This window comes from Podarcis tiliguerta, assembly GCF_965153285.1.
Source record: "Podarcis tiliguerta genome assembly, chromosome: 12".
Classification (NCBI taxonomy): Eukaryota; Metazoa; Chordata; class Lepidosauria; order Squamata; family Lacertidae; genus Podarcis; species Podarcis tiliguerta.
This window is the reverse complement of record NC_139545.1, coordinates 51,140,258-51,166,619: the sequence shown is the minus strand read 5'-3', so window position 1 is coordinate 51,166,619 and position 26,362 is coordinate 51,140,258. Positions and strand designations below refer to the sequence as shown.

Genomic DNA, 26,362 nt, shown 5'->3' with positions numbered 1-26,362 from the left:
TGGGTTGCGATTTTTGAAAACGGTTTATGGGAAGCTTCTCTCCTCCGTGACGCTTACCCCTGTTGGACTTCCCCGCCCCCTCTGTTCTCCAGGCATCTGGCGTCGAAGGCTCCGATATCCCCGACGACAGCAAGCTGATTGGGTTTGCCCAGCTCAGCATTAACTAAAACGACACTCCCAGACGATGGTCTCTCCCCCCCCCCCAACGGGTGCAGCCTTGAACGCTTCTGTCAGCCTGAAAAGCAAAACCACTACTGCCAAAGAACCAAACTACAGCTCCCTTTCTTAGAAGCTTTAACCTCGTTTGTTTCCCGAGTCGCATCGCGGCGCCTCCTCACCGACACCACCATTGCAGACAGCTGGCTTCTCGGCCACGTTTCCTTCATCCCAGATGTGCAGACCAAGCCTTCCATTGCCTGCATGTTTGTAGTTTTTTATGATTATTATTATTATTGCCTTAACTATTTAAAGTACAAAAAAAGAAAGGAAGAGAAGGAGCCAGAAATACTACTGAGAGTACGACGCGGGGCTTCCACTACTCTTAACAACTATCCCGGCGCGATTCGTGTGCCTGTCCGTTTCTTGATTCTGTGTCGAATCAGGTTTTTATCCCCCCCGTGTGGCTGTGTGGTTGTTGCTCCATTGCAAAAGGGGGGTTGCTTCACTTTTGGGTCCACTTTACCAGGCATTGGGGGGGGGGGGGAAATACTTAAAAAAACTACAGGAATGGCAAGCTATTCTAGCATGTCAGAAATCCGGATGGGCTCTTGCAAACCCAACAAAGTCTTAAGAGAGAGTCTTAAGCCTTAGGCTTAGCAATAAACCATTAAGGGATCTTATTTAATGGGTCTACGGCACGAAAGAAATGGATTAGCCTTAATTCCTCCTCGCCCCCTTCACGTTAATGCAAAATAGAGCATTTGGGAAGGGGAACTATCAGGGTATCGTTTTGTTGCTGCTGCTTTTTTCGTTACTTTTCACCACCCGCAATCTTGTCAGGCCACTTTCCAACGTGTTTGTCTCTAGAGGAGGGGTGGTGGACCTGTCGTTGCCCCCCCCCCCACCTCCCATCTGTCCTATCCAGCATGAGCAACAATCAGGGGGGATGGAAGTTGTGGTTCAAAAGCACCCAGAGGAGGGGGGCGGGCTTCCCATCCTTGCTCTAAAGCGCCAAGCCAGAATTGCGCTGAGTCAAACCTCTGCATACTTCTGCTGCTGTTTCCGCCATGCCCGAATCACCGTTGTCTGAAAAGCGTCGGCTGCTGGGAAGTTTGGGAAGGCTGGCCTTTGCAATCCCTGTTTTCCCATTGGGGGTGGTTTCCGTAACAACGTTTGTGATGGGCGTCCCTTGCTGAAAGGAGATTGGGTGGAGCAGTGGGACTGGATAGCCCTAAATATTGGGCTGCTTTGTAAGAAGAAGAAGAAGCTCTACCAACCCCAGGAATTTTGCCATGCTGTTATCAGGCTTGCTACATCCCCACAAATCCACACAGTCATTGGGTGGCAGCATTGGGTGAGTTTCAAACTTCCTGGCTTCGTAATCCTGGGAATTGTAGTTGTGTGGTTAGCAATGCATAGACCGGCCTCTTCTAATTTGTTAAGCCTCCAGTTGTTGCTAAACCACAACTCCCATCATCCTTGATCACTGTCCAGGGCTGAAGGGAGTTGGGAGTCCAATATTCCCTGGAGGTGAGCATCTTGGTCTCTCTGGCAGATGAGCATGTTGCCAAAAAAAAAAGGAAGGCAAGGGAAATCTCAGTTTGCTAAGCTGGCTGCAATTCCCAGAACTCTTTTGCAAAACTTGGGTTGCTTCTTCAAACGATACACATTTCCCCGTAATAAAAATCCGTGGGATTTTCTCTGCAACCGTTTTTGAGAAGGGAGCCCTTTGTAAGTAGACGACGTTGCTGGAGGTTGCAATTGCGCAAAGTTTGGCTGGGGTGGTTTAACTGTGCAAAGTCGTAGATGTGTGGTTTGACGCATTCATAAAACCAGATGTTCTCTGTACATGGTTGCTAAGAACAAAAGTTGACCATGCCTTCTGGCAGTTGGAAGCTCTGTATTTGTGTGTGTGTGTGTGTGTGTGTGTGTGTTTTTCAGCCGAAGCAAATCTTTCCTGTTCTTGTTCTCAGAATTTTCCTTTGGTGTGTTCAAGATAGAAAATGCATTCATCCTCTTTTTCTCCTTTTTCCTGCACAGACTGGTACATATGGAACCACCCCTATTCTGTTTTTACAGCAATAAGATAAATAAATAGATTGCCGGTAGATTCATACATGGCAAGATTAAGCTCTGGACAATTTTGTCCCTCTTGCTGCACTAATTGCTTGGAATTTGCAAAATTGATTTTTTTTTTTTATACTCTCCAGTGTGAGCATCAAGAGTTTGATCAAGATGATGTAACTGAAACCAATATAGCTTGCGTTTAGTATTTTTTAAAGAAATGAGTATCTGGTGGGGTGTGTGCGTGCGTGTGTATGTGTATGGTTTTTTTCATTTTTTTTGAATTTCTACATATAAATTATACTTTTTAGTTTGGAAAAAAGCAACACTTGTAATGCAATATGTGAATAATAAAATGGTGTAGATTCTTCCCTCTCCCACAGGTCTCCCCCCCCCCCACCTGAAACACAGTCCAGTTGGGCCTTTCATGTATCCCCGCTCTGCTTTTGAAGCACAGAGAAATTGTGGGCAGTCTGTGATGGGTGAATTTAAATCCCAGATAAAGGAATTGAGTTCTCGTTTCTCTCCCTACAGCCTTCCAATGTACTTGGAATTGGCCCAGTCGGCACATTGCAATGCCAACCTCTTAACCAGAGTTAAACTGTCTGGAGCTGGCTTACGGATTCCTTCCTTCCTTCTCGTTGACTCTCTTTCCAGGGCAAATTCCAGCCCTCCTTGTTTCTTTGGCTTTACCCGTGGTTCTGCTCCAGCTTTAACCGGAATTAACTTTCCAAGCACGCATCTGAAGCTGCTCTGTTAACTTGGGTTAAGGCAGATCCTGGTTAACGTTTCTGCAGAACCGTGGCTACGACCGAGAAGGAAGCTGGGGAAAGAGGATGGAGCTTGCAAGTTTTGCACCTCACATCTAACCTCTTAACTGGGATTTAAGGCACACACACACGCAACCTGGTGCCTTCAGGGGTTTGGGCCACAATTTCCATCTGCCCAGTTGTGATCCAAAACACTTGAGGGCACCAGGTTTGGGGGGGGGGGACTGATAGAAGAGACGTGTGCACTGGCCCACTCTGGTTGGGGGGTGGGTTTCAATTCAGTTAGGAATCTCTCGGGTTTCCCCCCATTTAACCAATTATATTTATATATTTTTCACTCTATCGGCAGTGACAGAAGCTTCCTTCACTCCCTCACACACAAGTTTTCGCCATGTTTGCTTTTAAAGAGAAAATAACAATTCCTAAAAACAAAACAACCCCCCCCCCCAAAAAAAAAACCCTGTAGTTTGATCGCTCTACCGGTAGGTCACGCGCAAAACTGCTACAAGCGTGGAGGCAAAACGAAGAAAGGATAGGAAAGGGCCACATCGCAGTGGTGTCAAAGAGGCAGAGTGTGAAACAAAAGAGCCCCATTCGAATTCTGAGTCTGTGTTAGAAAATCTAGTTCTGTCCGCCTCGCCCCCTCTGAGAGCACCACATTCACCCCCCCCCCAAAATCTCTTACTTTCTTTTAAAACCTGCATGGGTGGGGTGTAACACTAAGCAGTCCCGGGACTACTGTTTCCGAGGGGGTGTGTGTCTCTAACCCGGGGTGTGGGGGTCCCCACTTGATCGATGGGAGTGGCGGAGGCTCCGTCACAGTCTCGATTCCCTGAATCCTTTGCCTGCCTTTGGCCGGCGGCGCGTCCCTTCGGAGCCTGTGATGTCATGCCACTAAAGTGGGCAGGGCTTGCCTCAAGCCCCACCCCCTTGTAGGATGATTCTATGATTCAAAAAGGTGGGTGGAGCTTGTGGCTGAAATGGGCCTCAGGTGAGGAGCCAGGTGGGCGAAGCTTGGAGGGCAAGTAGAAGGCACCCCCACCCACCCACCCCCCACTCTTCCCACCCTGTCTTCAGCTATGAAGACCAAATTATTCTGGTACAGTATTACTTCACTTTTGCCTGCATGCCGTGCGAACCTTGTACTCTACACTGGGACGGGAGTCCAGCCCAATCCAGTGCAATGATGCAGTATCTATTTATTTGCTCCCACCTCTGTCTAACCCAAGTCTAGCGGACAAGAGTATCCATGCTGGCCGTTCTCCTTGTAATTTTATTTTATTCTGTCTTAATGAGCCTTCACTCCCCTTGCTATTAGAAATTTCTAGGCACGTGTCTCTTGGTAATAATAGTTTCCTTTTTTTCCTTTTGGTTTTTTTTTTGCCTGGGATACTAAAACGTGCTAGACGACTGTTTTGTTCTCGAGGTTCAAAGTGCCAATGATTTTATTATTTTATATTTTAATTTTTTTGGGGGGGGGGGTAAGGAATTATTTCTAACCTTTTTACCCTTAACGGATCAGAGGGGTTTTTTTAAATTTTTATTTTGGGTAAATTCTGAACTTGAACCTAGAAATCAGTTGGTATTTTTTTAAAAACTTAGTTGATACTCTTAGGGATGATGATGGTGTATTAATATAACAGGAACCTCTACACGATTTTGGTGTACTGTAGATTTTAATGAAAGATGTAAAATATTCAGCCTTTTCCCTCCCCCCTTTGACTTTGTATTTTACTGCATGTACTTCTCTAATTTTTAATCAATAAAAAAAATGTCCATTGCTTTTTGGAGTCGGTTTGTATTCTTATGATGCTGCTCTCAGTCTCTCTCTACCTCTCCTTGCAAATATCCCCAATACCTCATCACGGTTATGTTGTATGTTGTAAACAAAAATTGTCCTTTTCCCTTATGGGGTATCCAAGAGCCCATATAGAGTCCTTACGTAGGTTCCCTATTGGTAGGAGAAAATAACAGAGGCCAACCAGAGAATATTGAGAAGCAAAGCAGCTAGTAAGCTTGATCTTTAGTGATCTGTTGCAACAGGGTGCTCCCCTCACATGCAGGAAAGGAGGAGGAACCCAGAAAAAATGGCGCGCAAGGCCTTATAAAGAATTTTGAAATTGCCACCCTGTAGATCAAGACCACCCCCAGGAAAATCATACATACATCACAGAAGGGGTGTAACCTAAGACCACCCCTCGGATACATCATGCCTACATCACAAAAAAGGCGGTCTAAACAGAAATTTGAATGTTGTTTTTCTCCTGTCGTTGTTTATCTCCTGTCTGGCAGGTTACTTGATTGGATTGCCTGGATAGCCTGGCCAGTCTTTTGTAATGATAAATACTTAGTTCCAGGGCCAGGTCACAGGCTCACACCCTATTCAAACACAGACATACCCTTAAGCAGGATTTGTGAAGGAAAAGACAATGGGGAGGCTTTTCCATTTTCTTTTGACCTTGCAGAGAAAACATTTGGTCAGTTTGGGAATCAAAATGGTTCCAGGTCGGTCTTCCTGTGCTGATCTATGTATGTGCTTGGTTGGTACACTTATGAACATTTAACATATATCTAAGACCTCAAAATTCCTATCACACGTATGCTTACATACAAGAGAATATCCACACAACACACCAGCCTTTCTCAAGAGAAGTTCTGGACCACATTTGTAATCTCTCTGCCCAACTTTAATTCTTGGTTCTTCGTTCCCATCCCCCCATTATTTTTCAATATTTCCTTAGTTGGCATTTCCAACATTAGAATAAATAACAGTGGCGACAACCTTGTCTTGTCCCTTTTTCAATACGGCATTTTCCCATGATATTGCCATTTATTGTTGGCAGCCGGGTTAATGGGTTACAGAGTAGTGTTGCAGAAATGTGAGGCACCTCATGCTGTCAAAAGATCACAGTGGATAGCCATCCTTGTTGCCAAATCGCATCTAAACATTTATTTTGGGTTTAAACATTAATTCCGGAGGCTAGGTGAAAAAAGTCTTTGGGGGAGATTGCAGTCGCAGAAGGGAAGGGTACAAAGAAGCTAGCAATGTCTGACACTGGGGAAATCATCAAAGCTCTTGGAGACTTTGGGCGTTTCCAATGGCGGTTGTTGGTGCTCGTGACTCTAGCCTCGCCAAGCCTCGCCTTCCATATGTTTTCCCAGTTATTCATGGTCCTGGAAGAGCCCCATCATTGCAACACAAGCTGGTTCAACGCCATCGGCTTGAACCTGACTGAAGAGGAACGGCTGAACTTGACCCTTCCCAAAAAGCCCGATGGGACATTTGAAGAATGTCTCATGTACACTCCAGTGGACTGGGATCTCGATGCCATCCTGCAATATGGACTTAATTCTACCGAAAAGTGTCAGCGTGGGTGGGTTTATCCTTCAAACCGAGAGCCTTCCTTGCTCACACAGGTTTGGAAATTTTCTTTTACCCTTCTGAATCATTTGCTTGCATTTCCCCCTAATTAATTTATATACCAATTATATATGCCAAAATGGCTTCTAAGCAGTCTATATACCCGTCTCCTTCCCTTTGTGGATCCCAAGGCAACCTACATTTCTGTCCCACTGTGATGGGGTCTCCCATCCAGGCACTCGTCCAGGCCTGGATCTGCTTAGCTTCGACAAGGTGGTGGCCTCATGGGTCTTCAGACCGTATGGCAGGACCGCAGTCCAGCACTTTTCACCTGTGCAGGCAGCGCCTTGCAATGTCTCTTCGCAAGAAATGCAAGGAAGCAGACATTACGAAGTGTACATTCCTGAAGGTGATTTTTTGAACCGTTAGAAGTGACGGCAGCAGCCACTGATTTGGGTTTATTTCTTTATATAAGATTGGCCCAGCATGCGTCATGCTTCAGAGAAGCCTATTTAGCCATAAAGCAGTATATTAATGGCAGCGGCAATTTATTGCTAGAGGGTTGACAACCACACCTCCTGGTCGATAGTTTCCTTCGGTGTGTAAAACATCACTCTTGTCCTACTCCTCCAGCTCCTTTTGGGAAGAGTCCCTAATTGTGTGTCTAGACCCCGCATTCACCCCCTCGTAAAGAACTAAGACACCAGGACACAGATATTATGTTAATGTTATTGGGCAAATTCTGGCCACAACTTTATTGATTACAGACTGTGAGCAGTATTGGCTTAGGCATTGAATGAACCTGACTATATCTGACTCCTGCCCGTTGCGTAGGGAGTCCGGTAAGGGTAAACCACCAGAAAGGGGAGCCCCGTCGATGCAGAACAACTCGAGGTGCCCCAGATGTTCCCGTCGGGGTCGTGTCATGGCCCTAGCCCCGCCCTGGGCTTCGGACAAAATCCACACCCCCGGATTCCTTTAACGGAATACCCTTAAGCTTGGAGGGGCAGGTGATGGCCACACCTCCCTCATAAGAAGAAGAAGAAGAGTTTGGATTTGATATCCCGCTTTATCACTACCCAAAGGAGTCTGAAAGCGGCTAACATTCTCCTTTCCCTTCCTCCCCCACAACAAACACTCTGTGAGGTGAGTGGGGCTGAGAGACTTCAGAGAAGTGTGACTAGCCCAAGGTCGCCCAGCAGCTGCATGTGGAGGAGCGGAGACGCGAACCCGGTTCCCCAGATTATGAGTCTACCGCTCTTAACCACTACACCACACTGGCTCAGATCAGACAATGGTCAGGTCAGACAATGCCTAACCACAAAACCTTACAAAGTTGTTGCGATTGCTACGAGGTAGGCGAAAACCAAATGGCCCCTTGCCAGTTTTGCCAAGTGGAAAAATTCCTACCAGGCCCCTCCACGGCGACCAACCGAGGTCCATAGCAAGGCCAATGCAGAAAACCTGTAAAATAGGGAGGGAGGGAGTTTGAAGAAGCGAGCCAAGAGGAAGCCCTCCAGCTCACGCCCCAGCTTAAATGGTCCCGGCCACGCCCCCCAGCCACCCGATTGGCCAGCTGGACGATGACGTGGCCGGGATTCCCCAGGCAACACGGGACTTCGTCCCCCGCCCCCAGAGGAGAGTGGGTGGCCACGTGGTCCACTGCAACTCCTCCCCACAGTGAAGTGGAGCGGACTTCACAGCTTTTGAGACTTCCTTGCACGTCCACCTCTGGGCTTTTGATGCCAGCGCTACCAAATCCCTGTTCCTAGGAATATAGGAAGAGCGCTTTAGAATCAGGCTAAATAAAGTCTGCTCTTACAGTGGCTAACCACTGGAGGCAATCTTTTGCCATCATGATTAGTAGTCCGTGGTTGTCCTATTCTCCATTAGTTTGTCTAATCCCCTTTTCCACAGTTTAGCCACGCAAGCATTGTGTATGCTAGCAGGTACCTCATTTTGAGCACTGTGAAGTTTCAGGAGGTAGTGCCTGTTGCATTTCACAACCTCGCAATTCAGAGCCATTTCACTTCCACACCTGTAGCCATAGGCGCCGACTCCGGTTAAACATCTTATGAACCGCCCTGAGATCTTCGGACAGCAGGCAATATATAAATTTAATTAACAACAACAACTCCCAACCCCAGTGCCTGCCCCACGGATGATGCTAAATCACAATTTGGCAACCCTAAGTGTTTTTGCAAGCCAGGGAAAGTGTATTGCTTTGCATTCATTTCTTTCTCTTCCTGTCTATTTCCAGCTCCCTCCCACCAAATTATGAACTTTAAATTAAAACAGCAGCATCATTTTTCAGGCAAGTAAAAACGGTAAATGCAATGTCCGCTATCAAAAAAATATTTGTGTGTGCGCAAACACACACATAATTAAAATTAAAAGCAAATTGAATTTAAAAAATCACCCAAAGTTACACCACAAAAGGAACTTAATTCACATTCAATTCACTTGGAAATTATAGGTGCAATTCAGGTGTTTAATTCAGTGAATTAGTTAACCTGAATTAGTTCATTGCAAGATCTGGATGGACCTTGGTTGAAGAGCCCTGGTCTCCACTGACTGCTCCACAGGTTTTTTGGGTTTACTATCTGGGACGCGGGTGGCGCTGTGGGTAAAAGCCTCAGTGCCTAGGGCTTGCCGATCGAAAGGTCGGCAGTTCGAATCCCCGCGGCGGGGTGCGCTCCCGCTGTTCGGTCCCAGCGCCTGCCAGCCTAGCAGTTCGAAAGCACCCCTGGGTGCAAGTAGATAAATAGGGACCGCTTACTAGCGGGAAGGTAAACGGCGTTTCCGTGTGCGGCTCTGGCTCGCCAGAGCAGTGATGTCACGCTGGCCACGTGACCCGGAAGTGTCTCCGGACAGCGCTGGCCCTTGGCCTCTTTGAGTGAGATGGGCGCACAACCCTAGAGTCTGTCAAGACTGGCCCGTACGGGCAGGGGTACCTTTACCTTTACCTTTAATATGCTAACCCCTTGGTTGAAAACAGTTTCCTATGTACAAGCCTTGGCTACTGAAAAGATGTGCCCATTGTCAAGGTGGAAGTTTCATTCTTTCCCTCTCCTGATTCCCTTCAAGTAAAGTGGTTTTCCTTTTCTTTCCTTAAGTTTGACCTGGTATGTGACTGGGAAGATTTAAACGACATCTCTCAATCTATTTACATGCTGGGCCTTCTCGCTGGAGCGCTGGTGTCTGGTCTGTTAAGTGACCGGTAAGAGAGAAAATATAAGGGGCGGCAGGCTGGGAAAGTGTTGCCGTTTAGAAATGTGGTCAGCCAGCAGGAGATTTCTGCCCATCCCCAAAAACCAGCTTCAGAAGGATTTTACCCAGGACAGTAGCAGGGGAGGAATGGGTTAAATTCCCCGCTTCTTACCTCCCTGCTTGTAATTATTAGATTCCCCAAGCTAACGCAACTTGCATTTTTTAGAAACCTGCACCTTAGATGCAAAATAAATAAATGCATTTAACTTTGCATGTAGCTTGGTCCTTAGAGCGCAGTGGTGTTTTATAAATGGGTAAAAGTGATTGTGGCACTGCTGCCTGTGTCACCAGACTCGTAAAGTCTACCACAAGCACAAAACCAGAGACAGAGGACAGGTGTGGCCATGAAACTCAGGAGGTTCATTGGGTTTATGACATTTATCTACAAAGTTTAAAGCACGTGAGATAAACTATTCTCAGTAGTATAATTTGTGATAACATGGCCATCATTGCAAGGTTTAACACACATAGTAGGAGACACTATGTCTCAGTTAAGACCTCAATGGACAGAGTCAAATTTTATCACGAATGGTTACATCTGTAGTTTCGTGATGGGGTTTGGGGCGTGTCTTCAACAGCAACAAAACAACGGCTTCTAAGCCAGTACAGTGGTACCTCGGGTTAAGAATTTAATTCGTTCTGGAGGTCCGTTCTTAACCTAAAACTGTTCTTAACCTGAGAACCACTTTACATGGGGCCTCCTGCTGCCGCCACGCGATTTCTGTTCTTGTCCTGAAGCAAAGTTCTTAACCCGAGGTACTATTTCTGGGTTAGTGGAGTCCGTAACCTGAAGCATCTGTAACCCGAAGTACCACTGTAGAAGAAGTGAAATGACAATATCACAATAAATGCTAGTTTTTAAAGATACCACAATACAGTGGTACCTTGGGTTAAGTACTTAATTCGTTCCTGAGGTCCGTTCTTAACCTGAAACTGTTCTTAACCTGAAGCACCACTTTAGCTAATGGGGCCTCCTGCTGCCACTGCTCCGCCGCTGTACAATTTCTGTTCTCATCCTGAAGCAAAGTTCTTAACCTGAGGTACTATTTCTGGGTTAGTGGAGTCTGTAACCTGAAGCGTATGTAACCTGAAGGGTACGCAACCCAAGGTACCACTGTACTCTGATCCTTTCTGCCGCAGCAGACATAACAGGATGTTTCATAGATGAGCAAGCTCCTTCTGGCTTTTAGCAATGGCATATTGTCATTGTTGTCATGCATATAATAGGAAACTCAGGAGCAGAGTCATGGCTGCTCCATAGCTACTGAGAAAAAAGGGGAAGATGCAGGGAGACCGTAAGGTTCATAGAAGCAGGGGGGTAGATATAGGGGGACCTAAGGGGGCACCCCCACAAAAAAGTCCAGTGACGACTGAGCTTGCACAGTGGCCATACAATGTTGTATGATGGGGAAGACTGGGAGGAGGGAATGGAGTATCTTGAGAAAGGTATGACTGGCTGGTACCCTAAACACCAGTGATGTCTGTTTGCAGGTCCCACTTTTTGCAAATCCCAGTGTTGTAAACAAAATCTGCGCTTTTCCCATTATAGGGTATCCAAGAGCTCATATAGAGTCCTTACGTAGGTTCCCTATTGGTAGGAGAAAATAACAGAGGCCAACCAGAGAATATTGAGAAGCAAAGCAGCTAGTAAGCTTGATCTTTAGTGATCTGTTGCAACAGGGTGCTCCCCTCACATGCAGGAAAGGAGGAGGAACCCAGAACAATGGCGCGCAAGGCCTTATATAGACATTTTAAATTCCCTGCCCTGGAGCTCAAGACCACCCCTCCAAACATCATATCTACATCACAGAAAAGGTGTTGTTGTTTTCCTGTCAGCCAGGTTATCTGATTGCCTTTCCTGATAGTCTGTCACCCATTAAATTGCTGATTACTCAGTTCCTGAGACAATGGGAAGGCTCCCTGACCCCCCTCCCTCCTTGCAGAGAAAACATTTGGGAATCAAAAATGATTTCAGGTTGGTCTTCCTGTGCTGATCTATGTAAGTGCCTGGTTGGTACACTTAACATATATCTAAAACGCAGGTGTCACTGTGGGTTAAACCACAGAGCCTAGGACTTGCCGATCAGAAGGTTGGCAGTTCGAATCCCTGTGACGGGGTGAGCTCCCGTTGCTTGGTCCCTGCTTCTGCCAACCTAGCAGTTCAAAAAGCACGTCAAAGTGCAAGTAGATAAATAGGTATTGCTCCGGCGGGAAGGTAAACGGCGTTTCCATGCGCAGCTCTGGTTCGCCAGAAGCGGCGTAGTCATGCTGGCCACATGACCCGGAAGCTGTACGCCGGCTCCCTCGGCCAATAAAGCGAGATGAGCGCCGCAACCCCAGAGTCGGTCATGACTGGACCTAATGGTCAGGGGCCCCTTTACTTTTAAGACCTCAAAATTCCTATCACACCAGTATACAAGGCAAACATCTGGAAATCAGGAGTAACACTTGGGGGAGGTTGGGAGTATGTAAGTTACACCAGCCTCTGCCAATGTGGTGCTCCCATCATCCCTAATTGCCGGTCCTGCTGGCTGGGGCTTATGGGCTCCCAGAAGCACATGTCTTTTCATCCCTCTACTAAAGAGCGCAGCTGGAGACCAATGTCTTGTGCCCAGGGATTTTTGTGCCTGCCTCCTGTTTTCTGCTACTGTCTTAGGAAAGGGAAAGCCCCCCCCCCCAAGCAATGTGATGGCAAAATGCATTTTCCCCTTTCTCAGGTTTGGTCGGCGGCCAAGTCTTCTGTTGTCCATGCTCATCGAAGGTGTGCTTGGGGTTGCTACGGCCTTTGCTCCCAATTTCCACCTCTACATTGCGTTCCGATTTCTTGTGGGTGCTTCTGTTTCCGGAGTCGTGATAAGCAGTTTAGCTTTAGGTAAGATGTACACAAACGGCTTTACAAAATAGAAAGGGAAGCCTAGTCTCTGGGTGGTTCCTCTTTGGGCAAATGAGGCCCTCAGTACCATTCTACCTGGCCTTCGGAAATCTCTCCATGCCACCGCACTTGATGATTGTTCTTTGTGTGGTGTGTGGTTATTTTTATCATGTTTATTATGAATAGTCATTACTCGCTGCCTTGCGAGACATCCTCAGGGGATGAAAAGGCTATGGAGTAAATGCTACACAAATCTGGAGTGCAGTCCCTAAGACAGTTGGGTCGCAACTTCTGCAGCCAAGCTGGGGCCAAATGTATGGCTCTAGTTTCCTTTGGATCACATCAGCGAGGCCTTTATTTCGCTCTCTGACTGCATTTTTTAAAAGATCAAGAGTGGTATGGGAAACAGCCCTACTAGAAAAATTAACTAATAAACTGAAACTGACACAGGGACTAAACAGAAGAAGACGCCTTCACCCCGGTATGGCTCCCCTTTATCACATACACAGCCCAACAGGACAATGACAATAATCCACCAACAGCATACAAATCAATATGGCTAACCTGATCCAAAACACCCACCCACCCCACTCACACACGAAAACAAAGATCACCACAGCCAATCACAAGCAAACAATCACACCCTAGGCCAACCCCAACCTCTCTCACCACCAAAGGAACACAAGTGAACAGCACAAGCAACGCTGACACCAAACTCTACATACATTAAGCATAATAGAAACACCACCACCCGACCCCACCCCCATCCATCTTCCCTCTCTCCACCCCCCTTCTTTTTTCTTTTTTTTCCCTTCTCCCCCTAATGCCTCAACAAATGAAATGGATTTGTAAAAATGTTACATGGGAAAAACAAAACAAAACGAGGCATTACACTTACTTCTGTAAAACAAGAAAATCCTTAATAAAATATCAAGATGGACACACCTAATAAAAAAATAAAAAAATAAAATAAAATAAGCTTTCCTCCGACCAAAAAAAAAAAAAAAAAAGAGTGGTGTTTATGCTCCGAATAGCTTCACATTTCCGAGAGCACAGCATCCTGAGTCTTAAGTATGGCTTTTGAAGACAGATATATCAGACTCTCATGTGAGCAGAAGCTGTAGCTCAATGGTCAAGCCTTGTGCTTTGCATGTAGAAGATCCAAGATTCAGTTCCTGACATCTTCAGACAAAAGGACCAAATAGCAGGTGAAGGTGAAGATCCTTCTCTACCTGAGGCCCCTGGTTGCTGCTGCCTTTCGGAAGCCTGAAGCCCTCCAGAGGGACCAATAATCTGATCTTGCATCAAGCAGCTTCATTTGTTCCATTTGTGATGCACACTTGTTAGAACAAAAGACCTGGGCCCTGGGCCCTTCCAGGGTTGTTGGACTACAGCTCCCATCATTGGCCATTCTTGCTGGGGTTCATGGACATTGGAGTCCATCCATGTCTGGAGGGCACCATGTTGTTCAACCTTGACCTAGGTTCTTTGTAAGCCCTGGTGATCTTCCAATAGTTGAGGCTTTTTTGCACAGAGCTATGCAAAATAAACCCCAGACTGACAGCTGGCCAGCCCCAGCCCTTTGTCAACCTTGTCCCATTGGGGAGATAAGAAGCCGTCCAAGTTCAGTTGACCTAGGGCAGTGATGGCCAAACTTGGCCCTCCAGCTGTTTTGGGACTACAGTTCCCATCATCCCTGACCACTGGTCCTGTTAGCTAGGGATGATGGGAGTTGTAGTCCCAAAACAGCTGGAGAGCCAAGTTTGGCCATCACTGACCTAGGGCAAGGTATATGCTGCCCTGGGGACACAGGTGGCGCTGTGGGTTAAACCACAGAGCCTAGGACTTGCCGATCAGAAGGTCGGCAGTTCGAATCCCCGCGACGGGGTGAGCTTCTGTTGCTCGGTCCCTGCTCCTGCCCACCTAGCAGTTCGAAAGCACATCAAAGTGCAAGTAGATAAATAGGTACCGCTCAGGTGGGAAGGTAAACGGCGTTTCCGTGCACTGCTTTGGTTCGCCAGAAGCGGCTTAGTCATGCTGGCCACATGACCTGGAAGCTGTATGCCGGCTCCCTCAGCCTATAGAGCGAGATGAGCGCCGCAATCCCAGAGTCAGTCACGACTGGACCTAATGCTCAGGGGTCCCTTTACCTTTACCTATATGCTGCCCTAGGAATAGGTTTTTAATAGCTTTCCATCTGGAACAATATTTTAGTAAATCACAGCTGAATGTATGTGTGTGAACAATCACAGCTGCCCTACATAATAGCTGTGAATTCTCTTTGCACTACCAGCAGGAAAAATCAAGAGAGGGGTTTGTGGAACTGAATGCAACTTGAAACCAAAACTTTAAATTGTGAGACTGCCCTGTCAAAAGCTGTTTTTTTAAAAAACAATTAAAGCTTTATTCATATGATTAGTTTTTTGTTATGCTTTGAAATCAATTTCTCCTAACCACCTGTAGCTACAGAATGGGTTGGAATTGTCTACCGTCCGCATACGGTGATTATCAGCCATGCAGCCTTTTCCGTGGGGCAGATGATCCTGGCTGGCCTGGCTTATGCCTTTCGCGACTGGAGGGCGCTGCAGCTTGCTGGATCTGCTCCAGTTTTTGCCCTCTTCTTCTACCTGTGGTGAGTACTGGATCAGAATGTGACAAGTCCCAGAGACAAGCCCCCACCCACCCACCTATTTTTCATTTGAAGTGGTGTTTTGTTTTGTTTGAGAGCCAGTGTGGTGTAGTGGTTAAGAGCGGTAGACTCGTAATCTGGTGAACCGGGTTCGCTTCCCTGCTCCTCCACATGCAGCTGCTGGGTGACCTTGGGCTGGTCACACTTCTCCAAAGTCTCTCAGCCCCACTCACCTCACAGAGTGTTTGTTGTGGGGGAGGAAGGGAAAGGAGAATGTTAGCCGCTTTGAGACTCCTTAAAGGGAGTGAAAGGCGGGATATCAAATCCAAACTCCTCTTCTTCTTCTTCTTCTTCTTCTTCTTCTTCTTCTTCTTCTTCTTCTTCTTCTTCTTCTTCTTTTTACCCTGCCTTCCGCAAGAGCCCCAAGGTGGCTTACAATGAAAACAGGTACATTGCAGAGGGTTGGACTAGATGACTCATGGTGTCTCTGCCAACTCTACCATTCTATGAGTTGGACTTGCAGCAGTATCTCTCTCTCTCTCTCTCTCTCTCTCTCTCTCTATATATATATATATATATATACACACATTTTTATTGATTTTTTAACATATCAGTTCCAACAGTCACACAACATATCTTCTCATCTTATACAATATTTTAGACTTCCATCAACACCTCTGATGATTTTCCGTTCTTTATCACTTGTTCTGCACTTTTTAATTTCTATATTGCATTTAATTGTCCTTAACTAATCATTCTTTTCATAGTCTTTCTTGTAATATGTCAAATAATCCACCTTACAAAACTTCTTGCAAACCTACTAGCGTAATCCGTTCATCACAATTACTGGAGTTCATATATTTACTCCAGTCCTCTAAGAATCTCTGATCCCACTGGTTTCGAATCCTTCCTGTTAATTTATCTAATTCTGCATAGTCCGGACTTGCAGCAGTATATCAAGGGTTCCAGCCTGCTATGCTGTCTGCAAGGTCACCCAGTGGCGTAGCGTGGGTTGTCAGCACCCGGGGCAAGGCAAGTAATTTGCGCCCCCCCCCCCCCCGCTGCACTGTCCCTCCCCCAGATAGTCCCTCGCTCTCTCTCCGCACCGCACCGCACGCCTGGCAGCCTCCCCTCCACAGTGGGCGGCGACCCGGTGGCTCGGATCGGATTCGCACAGCCAGCACTGCAGTGAGAGAGAGTGAGTGAGCCAGGTAGGGGCAGAGAGCTGCGAGTGCGAGTGCCCCCCCCCAGATGTTGCGCCCGGTGCGGCCGGCCCCTCCTGCACCCCCAACACTACGCCACTGAGGTCACCGTACCATTCTTGTTTTGTTTTGTTTTTAGTAGGGATGTAATGGACTGCCCTGAATTTGCTTGCCTGTTGGAATATTTCTCAGGATCCTTCCTGAATCTGCTCGGTGGCTGGTGACCAAAGGAAAAACAGAAGAAGCCAAGAAGCTTCTCCAGAAGGCATCTTCTGTCAACAAGCGAGCCATCCCACTGAAGCTGTTAGATGAGGTAAGAAGCCGGGCGTTGTAGCCAGCTATTCTTTGCAAAAATATCATTTATTTCACCTAGTCCATATTGTTTTGTGCACCCCAATCTCAGAACGGTGAGAGATTTCAGGGGTGCCAGACATATCTTGGGCTAATTACTTGCACCCCTCCCCCCACAAAAAATAGCTAACTTCAGTTTTCAAAAGCAGATGCCTTGTACAAAAAATGAAAAGCACAGAATTTGAAACTGATAAATGTATTTTAAATTGCTGAAGTCGCCTACTTGTAGCATCAAAAAATTGGATCCTTAGGCATGGCCTGGGGAATGGAGCTCTATGGCTCTAGGATGAAGTCAGAGAGGCAAAGGTAGCTCAGTAGTATTTGCCATACAGCCTAGACTGTCTTTTCATCTAATCCAGTGGTTGGGAATTTGTTACACTCTAGATATTGGTTGGGCAACATCTCCCATTGGCTCTGACTGCTAGCCTTGCAGCCTGGGGCTAGCAGAGGGCCACAGAATCACCATTCCTGTCTTACCGTGTACTTAAGCTCAAAAGAAAAGAAACACAGTCGTACCTTGGTTTTCGAACAGCTTAGTTCATGAACAACTTGGAACTCGAACGCCGCAAACCCGGAAGTAGGTGTTCCGGTTTGCAAACTTTGCCTCGGAAGCAGAACGTCCGGCACGGCTTCCGCAGCTTCCGATTGGCTGCAGGACACTCCTGCACCCAATCAGAAGCCGCGCCTTGGTTTCCAAACGTTTCAGAAGTCGAACGGACTGCCGCAACACATTCTGTTTGAAAACCAAGGTACGATTGTGGATAACACTTTCCCCATGCTACAAGCAAATGAATCTAGCCAAGCCATCCCGACTCCTTAGCAGCCTCCATTTAGCAACTCTTCACATCTCCACTGCGCAAATCATGCTTACCCCTAACTCCCACAAAACTTTGTCCAGCTGAGAAGGTGAGTGGACAGGAACCATGGATGAGCTTGGCAGGAACTGTGCTTCGTTTTGGTCACCACAAAGCCCAACAGAATACCTGCCAAGTGCCCTGGGAAAAATGGGACACCTGGGGTTTTCTGTGAGAGATTGCGGTGGCCATTTTGGGTGTCACATGCTCTCACACTGTGTTCTCACCCCCAAAAGCGCTTGGGGGGGGGCAAGGGCAAGAAATGTGTCTCCAGAAGTTGGGCGGTGTGCTAAAGGGACACAGATATGGCCAACACTGTTTGGGTGGTCCATAACTATAGTTTGGTTTTGATGCAGAAACAACAACAACAACAAAAAGTGACCTGAGATGGGCTTTCCAGAAAGCAAGAGATTACAAATGAAGTTAACTAGGTTTCTCCACTCCGTCCTTTCTCTCTTTGTTTTCACTTTCATGTCTTGCAAAAGCTGAAACCTGAAAAGACCGTGTCTGCAGGCATTTGGGAACTGTTTAGAAACCCCCACATGGGGAAGGTGACTTTCGTCCTATCAGCAGTCTGGTAAGCCTGTTATCTATTGTTACCTTATTTGCAGTAGTACATTTGCAGGCCAAAGGTGCAAAGTTCCTGGCCTCTGCTCTGTATGCAGAAGGTTCCCTTGTCAAACTCCGCTATCTCCAGGTGTGGCTGGCAAGGACGCTACCTGAAACCCCAGAGTGTCACAGCCATTGTGTGGACAATACTGAGTCAGATGGACCAGATATCCAACTTGGCGTATTTCCTAGATCTGAGAATGGGATTGGGAAGACTACCTACCCGTGATGGGCAAAAGGGCCAATGATTTGATTACGCAGAAAGCATCTTCATACATTTTGTCTCCTTTTATATTATCCTATTCATACATCGGCCCACACTGAAAGATCAGCGTCTGTAATTTGCCCAAAATACATGCCCTTTTCCAAGTTGCATTTCCAAAACGATCTGCACTCCCATCCATGTGGGCTCCCTTAGACAAAAACAAAGACACCAACCAGGATAACCTGGAGCAAAACAGCAGCCTGTAGGTTTGGCCTTTATTGATCTGTTGCAACAGGGTTCTTCCCTCACCCGCAGGAGAGAGGAGGGACCCAGAAAAATGGTGTGCAAGGCCTTATAAAGACTTTTGAAATTGCCACCCTGTAGATCAAGCGGGACGCGGGTGGCGCTGTGGGTAAAAGCCTCAGTGCCTAGGGCTTGCCGATCGTAAGGTCGGCGGTTCGAATCCCCGTGGTGGGGTGCGCTCCCACTGTTCGGTCCCAGCGCCTGCCAACTTAGCAGTTCGAAAGCACTCCCAGGTGCAAGTAGATAAATAGGGACCGCTTACTAGCGGGAAGGTAAACGGCGTTTCCGTGTGCTGCGCTGGCTCGCCAGAGCAGCGATGTCACGCTGGCTACATGACCCGGAAGTGTCTTCGGACAGCACGGGCCCTCGGCCTCTTGAGTGAGATGGGCGCACAACCCTAGAGTCTGTCAAGACTGGCCTGTACGGGCAGGGGTACCTTTACCTTTACCTTTATTCATACATCGGCCCACACTGAAAGATCAGCGTCTGTAATTTGCCCCAAATACATGCCCTTTCCAAGTCGCATTTCCAAAACGATCTGCACTCCCATCCATGTGGGTTAGAAAATGTCAACGGAAAAATCCGAGGGCTCCCTTAGACAAAAACAAAGACACCAACCAGGATAACTTGGAGCAAAACAGCAGCCTGTAGGTTTGGCCTTTATTGATCTGTTGCAACAGGGTGCTCCCCTCACCCGCAGGAGAGAGGAGGGACCCAGAAAAATGGTGTGCAAGGCCTTATAAAGACTTTTGAAATGGCCACCCTGTAGATCAAGACCACCCCCAGAAACATCATACATACATCACAGAAGGGGTGTGACCTAAGACCACCCCTCAGATACATCATACCTACATCACAAAAAAGGCCGTCTAAACAGAAATTTGAATATTGTTTTTCTCCTGTCGTTGTTTATCTCCTGTCTGTCAGGTTACTTGATTGGATTGCCTGGGGAGCCTGGCCAGTCTTTTGTAATGATAAATACTTAGTTCCTGGGCCAGGTCACAGGCTCACACCCTATTCAAACACAGACATACCCTTAAGACAGGATTTGTGAAGGAAAAGACAATGCGGAGGCTTTTCCACTATGACCTTGCAGAGAAAACATTTGCTCAGTTTAGGAATCAAAATGGCTTCAGGTCGGTCTTCCTGTGCTGATCTATGTACGTGCGGTTATGAACATTGCCATATATCTAAGACCTCTAAATTCCTATCACAGAACCTTTTAAAGAAGTTAAAACGGGGTACTGTGAGGAATCGCAAAGGTGTGTTTTGGGAAGTGCTGTGTGTCCTTCCAGTTTAAAACTTGCCTTACTTTTAATCATGGATATGCTCTGTTCGTCTTTAGGTTTGTCAGCAGTTTGGCGTACTACGGGTTGAGCTTGAACGTGGGCAGTTTCGGTTTCGATATCTACCTGACGCAGGCTATCTTTGGGGCTGTTGAAATTCCAGGTCGCCTCTCCTGCATCTTCCTGGTGCAGTGGCTGGGCAGAAAGAAATGCCAATCTTCCGCCTTGCTCCTGGGGGGAGCCTGTTGCCTTCTCATCGCAGTCATCCCAAAAGGTGCATATCAACCGCTGAAGGGCTAGCATCCCCCAGGCTAACACTTGCCAAATGGGCTCTGTTTTAAACCAGTCTTCAAAAAAGGTTCAGATAAGTGAAGCCAGGCGATGCTCTGATTGGAATCTAGGCTTGCTCCAGCAAGCAGCTGACCCAGGCTGAGCATTCAATAGTGCTCCAGTTTCCTCTAAGCAGCAGTGCTGTCTTTGGTGAGGGACATCTCTACTCCTAAAGGGGCTTATCATTCTTCTTCTTATTATTATTATAATAATTTAATTCAATGCATATACCGGTACCTCTTAATGCTAAAATGAGCTGTTTACAAACCTGTTGTTTAGTCGTTTAGTTGTGTCCGACTCTTTGTGACCCCATGGACCAGAGCACGCCAGGCACTCCTGTCTTCCACTGCCTCCTGCAGTTTGGTCAAACTCATGCTGGTAGCTTCGAGAACACTGTCCAACCATCTCGTCCTCTGTTGTCCCCTTCTCCTTGTGCCCTCCATCTTTCCCAACATCAGGGTTACTTTTTCCAGGGAGTCTTCTCTTCTCATGAGGTGGCCAAAGTATTGGAGCCTCAGCTTCAGGATCTGTCCTTCCAGTGAGCACTCAGGGCTGATTTCCTTAAGAATGGATGTGTTCGATCTTCTTGCAGTCCGTGGGACTCTCAAGGACTGCAAGAAGATAAAACGCATCCATTCTTAAGGAAATCAGCCTGTCCATCTTGGGTGGCCCTGCACGGCATAGCTCATAGCTTCTCTGAGTTATTCAAGCCCCTTCGCCGCGGCAAGGCAGTGATCCATGAAGGGGGTTTACAAACTATAAAAACACAAAAAGTTAAAATATAAAGATCCCAGACTAAAATATGCAAGAAAACAATCCCATTTGAAACCACCCAGCAATTTAGGCAGGAGATTGAATTGAGAGATCAAGGCAACGCCTGTGGCAACAGATACATCTTATGAGGCTGGTGGCATGCCCATACAGATGGCGCCTCTCGTACCCATGGCCTCTTCCCCTGAGCATGGGTTGTTGAAGCCCTGGGTCGCATGACAACACACACACACACACACACACACACACACACACACACCCTGCTTTTGTTTTTGGGTTTTCTTTGACATACAATCTTTCTTCCCCCAGATCTGCCTATGCTACTAACGCTGTTTGCCACCACGGGGAAGTTTATCATGTCTGGTTCCTTATCTATATCATATGTGTATTCTGCAGAGCTGTTCCCAACTATTGTCCGGTGAGGCTTGCTATGTACTTTAAAAAATATTGTGTCTCAAAAACGGGGTGTATTTATGCAGCGGGCCTGAAATAGAGCTTTTTTTAAAAAATAAAGTTATATCAGATGTAAAGGTTGCATTTCCAGTTTTTAAATTGGATAATTCATGACCTTTTGCAGTGTTACATAATGGAAGTTGCCCATATGAGCAGACATAGCCATAGCGCCACCCTGTCTGCTCCTTTAAGTTAGCCAGCTGCTCTGTGTACTGTATTTTTTGCTCTATAAGACTCACTTTTTCCCTTCTAAAAAGTAAGGGGAAATGTGTGTGCGTCTTATGGAGCGAATGCAGACTGCGCAGCTATCACAGAAGCCAGAACAGCAAGAGGGATTGCTGCTTTCACTGCACAGCGATCCCTCTTGCTGTTCTGGCTTCTGAGATTCAGAATATTTTTTTTCTTGTTTTCCTCCTCCAAAAATTAGGTGCGTCTTGTGGTCTGGTGCGTCTTATAGAGCGAAAAATACGGTAATTCAAGCACTTGTAGACTGAAATGGGCTTTGATGACAAAATGGCAGAAACATGGGGGGGGGGAATGCTAGGTCTGGAGAACCAGGCTCTCTAGCAAAATTTGAGAAACATCACATGCTGTCAGGGCGTTTTTTCAGCTGGAGCTCCAACACCTCTCAGGTAGACATCATTGCCCTTCTAAAACAACAAGGAAGACGTTCATGATGACCTCTTTTTCTAGAAAAATAGAACTGCATGTTGTGTTTATAAACCAACCATACAATCAACAAACGATTGTAAGTTTAAACTCGCAGGCTGGGTGAATGGAGAAGGCTGACAGAAACAAGTGAAATCTCCACCCTCCACTCACTTTCCTACAGAGGTGCAAACTTCTAAAGAGGATTGCGAGTGCCCAGTGTCACAAGGAGCCAGGGGTAGAGCCGAACGCCCTCTGAACATTGAGGGGGCCTAAGAGTTTTAAGCCAGTGCTTATTCCTGCTTCCAAGGGGAGCTGGCTGTTCATAGTGCTTATTGGCTGTGCCTTGCGGCAATCCAAAAGCCACTTAGCCTATATCCAGGTTTCAGGAATCTCTAGGGAGAATGCCATTTGTGTGGGTTGCCTTTTTACATCCATGGGCCCCCTCTGGTTCACATGGAAGCAGTGCCATCTCCTGAGCCTGGGAACTACCATTTTGATTTCCTGCAGTGCCCCCAATGCGGCTCCCCTGCAGTGGATATATTGAATTTTATTATTTCGGTCACAGACTAGTTCCAGCCCACATACAATATCAAGGAAGTCATAAAACATGATAGGGATACATTTGAATTTGCAATTAGGTATAACAGGAACAATACAGATACAGCAACAGTTAAAAACTATATAAATTAAAACAGTCATTAACATATAACCTAAAATTATCATTTAAAACCTTAATCATTATGATAGCACAACTTTTCCCCCAAGTTTTATAGCAATTGCACAGAATTTGGCTACCCTTAACGTGATCTCAGGATCCTTGTCCTCTACCAGGGATTTTAGACATTGAAGTTCGGATTCATTTGGAGATTTTTGCATAGCAGGGGTGATAAATACTGAGTGTATATCCGTGTAGAAATGGCAGCGTAACAAGGCATGAGAGACAGTTTCTACCTCCATCAAGCCGCAAGGGCAGACTCGTTCAGCGTATGGTTTACCCTCAAATCTGCCCTGCAATAAGGCAGATGGCAGCAGGTTGAATCTAGCAAGGGTAAATGTCCCCAGAGGATTGTGGGAAAGACTCACCACCCATGTCTTCCTTCCTTCTCAGGCAGACTGGAGTGGGGTGGTGCCAGATGGCAGCCAGATTGGCAGGCATCCTCTCGCCTCTGATTGGTCTCTTGGACAAGTACCACCCCTCTATCCCCGTGGTGATATTTGGCAGTGCAGCCGTGGCTGGTGGACTCCTTGCTTGCTTGCTTCCGGAGACCTGCGGCAAGGAACTCCCGGATTGCATGGATGACATTGCACACTATCAGAGGCAAGTCTTGGGGTGGTTCTGCGTTTATTTATTCCCTTGACTTTTTTTTACATCCATGTGTTTGTGCTTGAGTTGTTGACCTGGCTGTGTGGAGTCCGCAAGGCAGCTAACCGCTTCCATTAAAACAATGCAGTGCTAAAGCAACAGTGTTGGGTGATTCAAAAACACTGTTTTGCGCTAAGCAATTGTTTACAGTCATTTATACATATAGTTAATTGAACTGGTTATCAGAAGAGAAGGTTGACTATTGAGATTTTTACTCTCACTTGGGAATCTCAGGGCTATGGATTGCTTGATTATTCTGCCTTTCGGGCTGCTTCACACATGCATTGCTGTTGCTCGAGGTCCACAATATTGAGGGTTTGCTTGCATGTGCAGATGAGCTGTCACAGACCTAATGCCACAAGCAGATCTCGTGTCTCAGCCGATCATGCAGTTTCCATGGCAGAAGGTCCACTTGTTTGCCTTCTATTAACTTACATGAATGTGTGCCTTGATGAATGGCAGGTGATCTTCAATAACTGTGGCTGAATCACACATGTTAGGCATCATCTGACATTGCAACTATCAGTGCTAATGTGGCGTCACCTGAATGGGCTGGGAAAGGCTGTGTCTGAAACCCCGGAAAACTGCTGCAAGTCAGAACAGACAATATTAACCTACATGGACCCAAAACCATGATGAGAGCCAGTGTGGTGTAGTGGTTAAGAGCGGTAGTCTTGCAATCTGGGGAACCGGGTTCGCGTCTCTGCTCCTCCACGTGCAGCTGCTGGGTGACCTTGGGCCAGTCACACTTCTCTGAAGTCTCTCAGCCTCACTCACCTCACAGAGTGTTTGTTGTGGGGGAGGAAGGGAAAGGAGAATGTTAGCCAGTTTGAGACTCCTTAGGGTAGTGATAAAGCGGGATATCAAATCCAAACTCTTCTTCTTCATGACTCTGTGTAAGGCAGCTTCTGTGAACCAATTCCTAGGTTTGCTTGATGCACCTGCCATTCAGAATCGTTTGGAGCAGAAAACGTATGCATGAATTTAATCATCTCCTTTTAACCTTCTTTCCCCTCCATAGGCCCAGCAAAAGAATCAACGGTAGTTTGGGAAATGCCTGTTTAAAACCGAATGAAAAGATTACTGAACGGATAGCAATAACTCGCCTTTAACCCACCGTGTGGATTGCTCCAAGCTGCCAAGAAGAATGTGTGAATTTCCTCCCCTCCCACTCTGAGCCCAGCAGATAAAAATAATTGGTTCAAATATTTTGTTTTTAAAAATGGTTTTTAAATGAAAATTAAAATAAAAAATCAATTCTATTACGTGCCCCTTAAAATAACTTGGTTTGAAAGATCTGAATGTAATATGAGCAGATTAAAAGCATACACTCGTGTTTAAAAGAACATTGATAATCTTAGGATAGATCTGGTTGTGCTTCTTACAGAATAGCTGCAGTGCAAATTTAGGGTGCAGTTCTATGCTCACACATATATGGGAGTAAATCCCTTTGGACTCAATGTAGGAAGTCTAGAAAACATCAGAATCAGCATTGTATCAAGCCAGACCTGGAGATGCTGGGGATTGATCCTGACACCTTCTGCATACACAGAGTCATAGAATTGTAGAGTGAATCATAGAATCATAGAATCATAGAGTTGGAAGAGACCACAAGGGTCATCGAGTCCAACCCCCTGCCAAGCAGGAAACACCATCAGAGCACTCCTGACATATGGTTGTCAAGCCTCTGCTTAAAGACCTCCAAAGAAGGAGACTCCACCACACTCCTTGGCAGCAAATTCCACTGTCGAACAGCTCTTACTGTCAGGAAGTTCTTCCTAATGTTTAGGTGGAATCTTCTTTCTTGAGTGGGAAGGGTCCCACGGGTCATCTAGTCCAACCCCCTTCAATGCAGCAATCTCACCTACAGCATTCATGACAGAGGGCTATCTAACCCCTCCTTAAAAACCATTGCACTCTCTCTTTTTCTTTTTTACAGCTGGTGGATTATTAGCTTTCAATTGTTTTATTGTTTCAAAATGCTGTACTTGTAGTGTCCGATGTTCTCTCCAGTATGAGAATTTGCTGGGATGGAATGTTTTAGGGTTGTAAAATACTCTTGTGAAATGAATATGTGAAATAGTTGAGCGTTTCTCTTATCAGGAGACCTCTGTAGCTTTGCAAGTCTGTGGGAAGTGATCTGCTGGTCTCAGCTTTACCCTTGTACTTGAAAGTTCCAGTGTACCTGAGTAAAACAGAGGTTTGCACGTACCTGTTTGTTTTGTACAGTTTCCATAGCTAAATGTCTGAAAAAGCTTTAGCTATAATGGGGGGGGGGGGGGGACAGGCAACTTTTTGAAACCTAAGAAACACAGGTCATAAGTTTTAACTGTCACATATTCAAGACACACCAATATAACATGTCTGTCCTGAGAAGTATTCAGGTACACTCCAGGCAAAAAACCGTTCCTCTATAACCAAACTTTCGGCTGATTAAACCGTCGATGGCCTTCTAATGGTGTTAGTAGAAGGAGGGGGAATATTCGTTTGCTGTTGTTGTTATGTTATGTATTTTGTGTTTCTGTTTTGTATTTTTGTGCTATAAACCAGCCTATGATGTTTGTATGAAAGGCAGTATCTGAATGAATCAAATAATTAAATGGATAATAGCTTGAGCCATTGGCATTGTGAATACATACTGGTGGAATACAGGGTTTTTAAAAAGCAGATGCCCCTTTAAAACCCAAAATGAACACAAAACATGCTTTGCCCCTTCTTTACATAGTATATTATGAGTGGTGGTTTCTCCATGAGAGTCAGCCATTCATTCCGTAACCAACAGGACAATCCAAGGTAACTTTCCAACTAAGTGACACTTCTGCAATGACCATTGGATGTCCCTGAAAGGTACCTAAGTGT

General features: G+C 46.3%; 2 protein-coding genes across 7 annotated transcripts in view; both read left to right on the top strand.

Moving 5' to 3' along the window:
• Nucleotides 1-4,775, top strand: part of OXSR1 (oxidative stress responsive kinase 1) — an 84,705-nt gene extending 79,930 nt beyond the window's left edge. For all 4 annotated transcript variants that reach the window (XM_083406502.1, XM_083406500.1, XM_083406503.1 and 1 more), the window contains exon 18: nucleotides 93-4,775. In XM_083406502.1, coding sequence (XP_083262628.1) covers nucleotides 93-167 — 75 coding nt within the window. In that variant the 3' untranslated portion in view covers nucleotides 168-4,775. The remainder of the gene's footprint in view (nucleotides 1-92) is intronic.
• A 319-nt stretch (nucleotides 4,776-5,094) lies between these two features.
• LOC310660941 (solute carrier family 22 member 13-like) lies at nucleotides 5,095-26,118 on the top strand. 3 transcript variants are annotated; one of them, XM_083406537.1, is made up of 11 exons: nucleotides 5,103-6,410; nucleotides 9,471-9,574; nucleotides 12,342-12,496; nucleotides 14,960-15,128; nucleotides 16,520-16,640; nucleotides 18,018-18,109; nucleotides 19,995-20,209; nucleotides 21,346-21,454; nucleotides 23,249-23,458; nucleotides 24,525-25,067; nucleotides 25,313-26,118. In XM_083406537.1, the coding sequence occupies exons 1-10, from the start codon at nucleotides 6,039-6,041 to the stop codon at nucleotides 24,613-24,615; spliced, it is 1,638 nt and encodes a 545-aa protein (XP_083262663.1). In that variant the 5' UTR covers nucleotides 5,103-6,038; the 3' UTR covers nucleotides 24,616-25,067; nucleotides 25,313-26,118. The 3 variants fall into 3 exon arrangements, with proteins under 3 accessions (XP_083262665.1, XP_083262664.1, XP_083262663.1); XM_083406538.1 differs by lacking the exon at nucleotides 21,346-21,454 and having other exon boundaries at nucleotides 5,100-6,410; nucleotides 23,253-23,458; XM_083406539.1 differs by lacking the exons at nucleotides 24,525-25,067; nucleotides 25,313-26,118 and having other exon boundaries at nucleotides 5,095-6,410; nucleotides 23,253-23,444.
• The last annotated feature ends 244 nt before the right edge of the window (nucleotides 26,119-26,362 follow it).